Source organism: Cariama cristata, unplaced genomic scaffold (genome assembly GCF_000690535.1).
Source record: "Cariama cristata isolate BGI_N322 unplaced genomic scaffold, ASM69053v1 scaffold21463, whole genome shotgun sequence".
NCBI lineage: Eukaryota > Metazoa > Chordata > Aves > Cariamiformes > Cariamidae > Cariama > Cariama cristata.
The window spans coordinates 7,353-7,661 of record NW_009609201.1 but is presented as its reverse complement, the minus strand read 5'-3'; the positions used below and the strand labels follow the sequence as shown (position 1 = coordinate 7,661).

The 309-nt window shown below is 59.5% G+C and overlaps 1 protein-coding gene across 1 annotated transcript in view; it reads left to right on the top strand.

The window, feature by feature from the left end:
* CAMK2A (calcium/calmodulin-dependent protein kinase II alpha) overlaps positions 1-309 on the top strand; it is a gene marked incomplete at both ends in the record, with an annotated part of 15,492 nt that overhangs the window by 8,369 nt on the left and 6,814 nt on the right. Inside the window, one exon of the mRNA XM_009697470.1 lies at positions 220-274. Within this exon, the coding sequence (XP_009695772.1) occupies positions 220-274 (55 nt within the window). The remainder of the gene's footprint in view (positions 1-219; positions 275-309) is intronic.

Below are 309 nucleotides of genomic sequence, written 5' to 3'. Positions count from 1 at the left end.
CTTGCCCCGCTCCCGGAGGCGGGGGCCACAGCTGGGGTCTCCTGTTGAGTGGGGACCCCCTTACCCAGCCAGCGGCAATAGCAAGAGGAGGAGGGAGGAGGAATAGCTCTGCTTTGTACTTCCCCTGCTCCTGCTTGTGCCCAAAGGGGAGCAAAGGCGTTCCCGGGGAGCGGGGTGGGATCCAGGCGTACCCCATAACCCTTCTGTCTCTTATCGCAGTGAGGCTCCACGACAGCATCTCCGAAGAGGGCCACCACTACCTGATATTTGACCTGTGAGTGATGGTTAAATGCATCTCTCAATCCACCA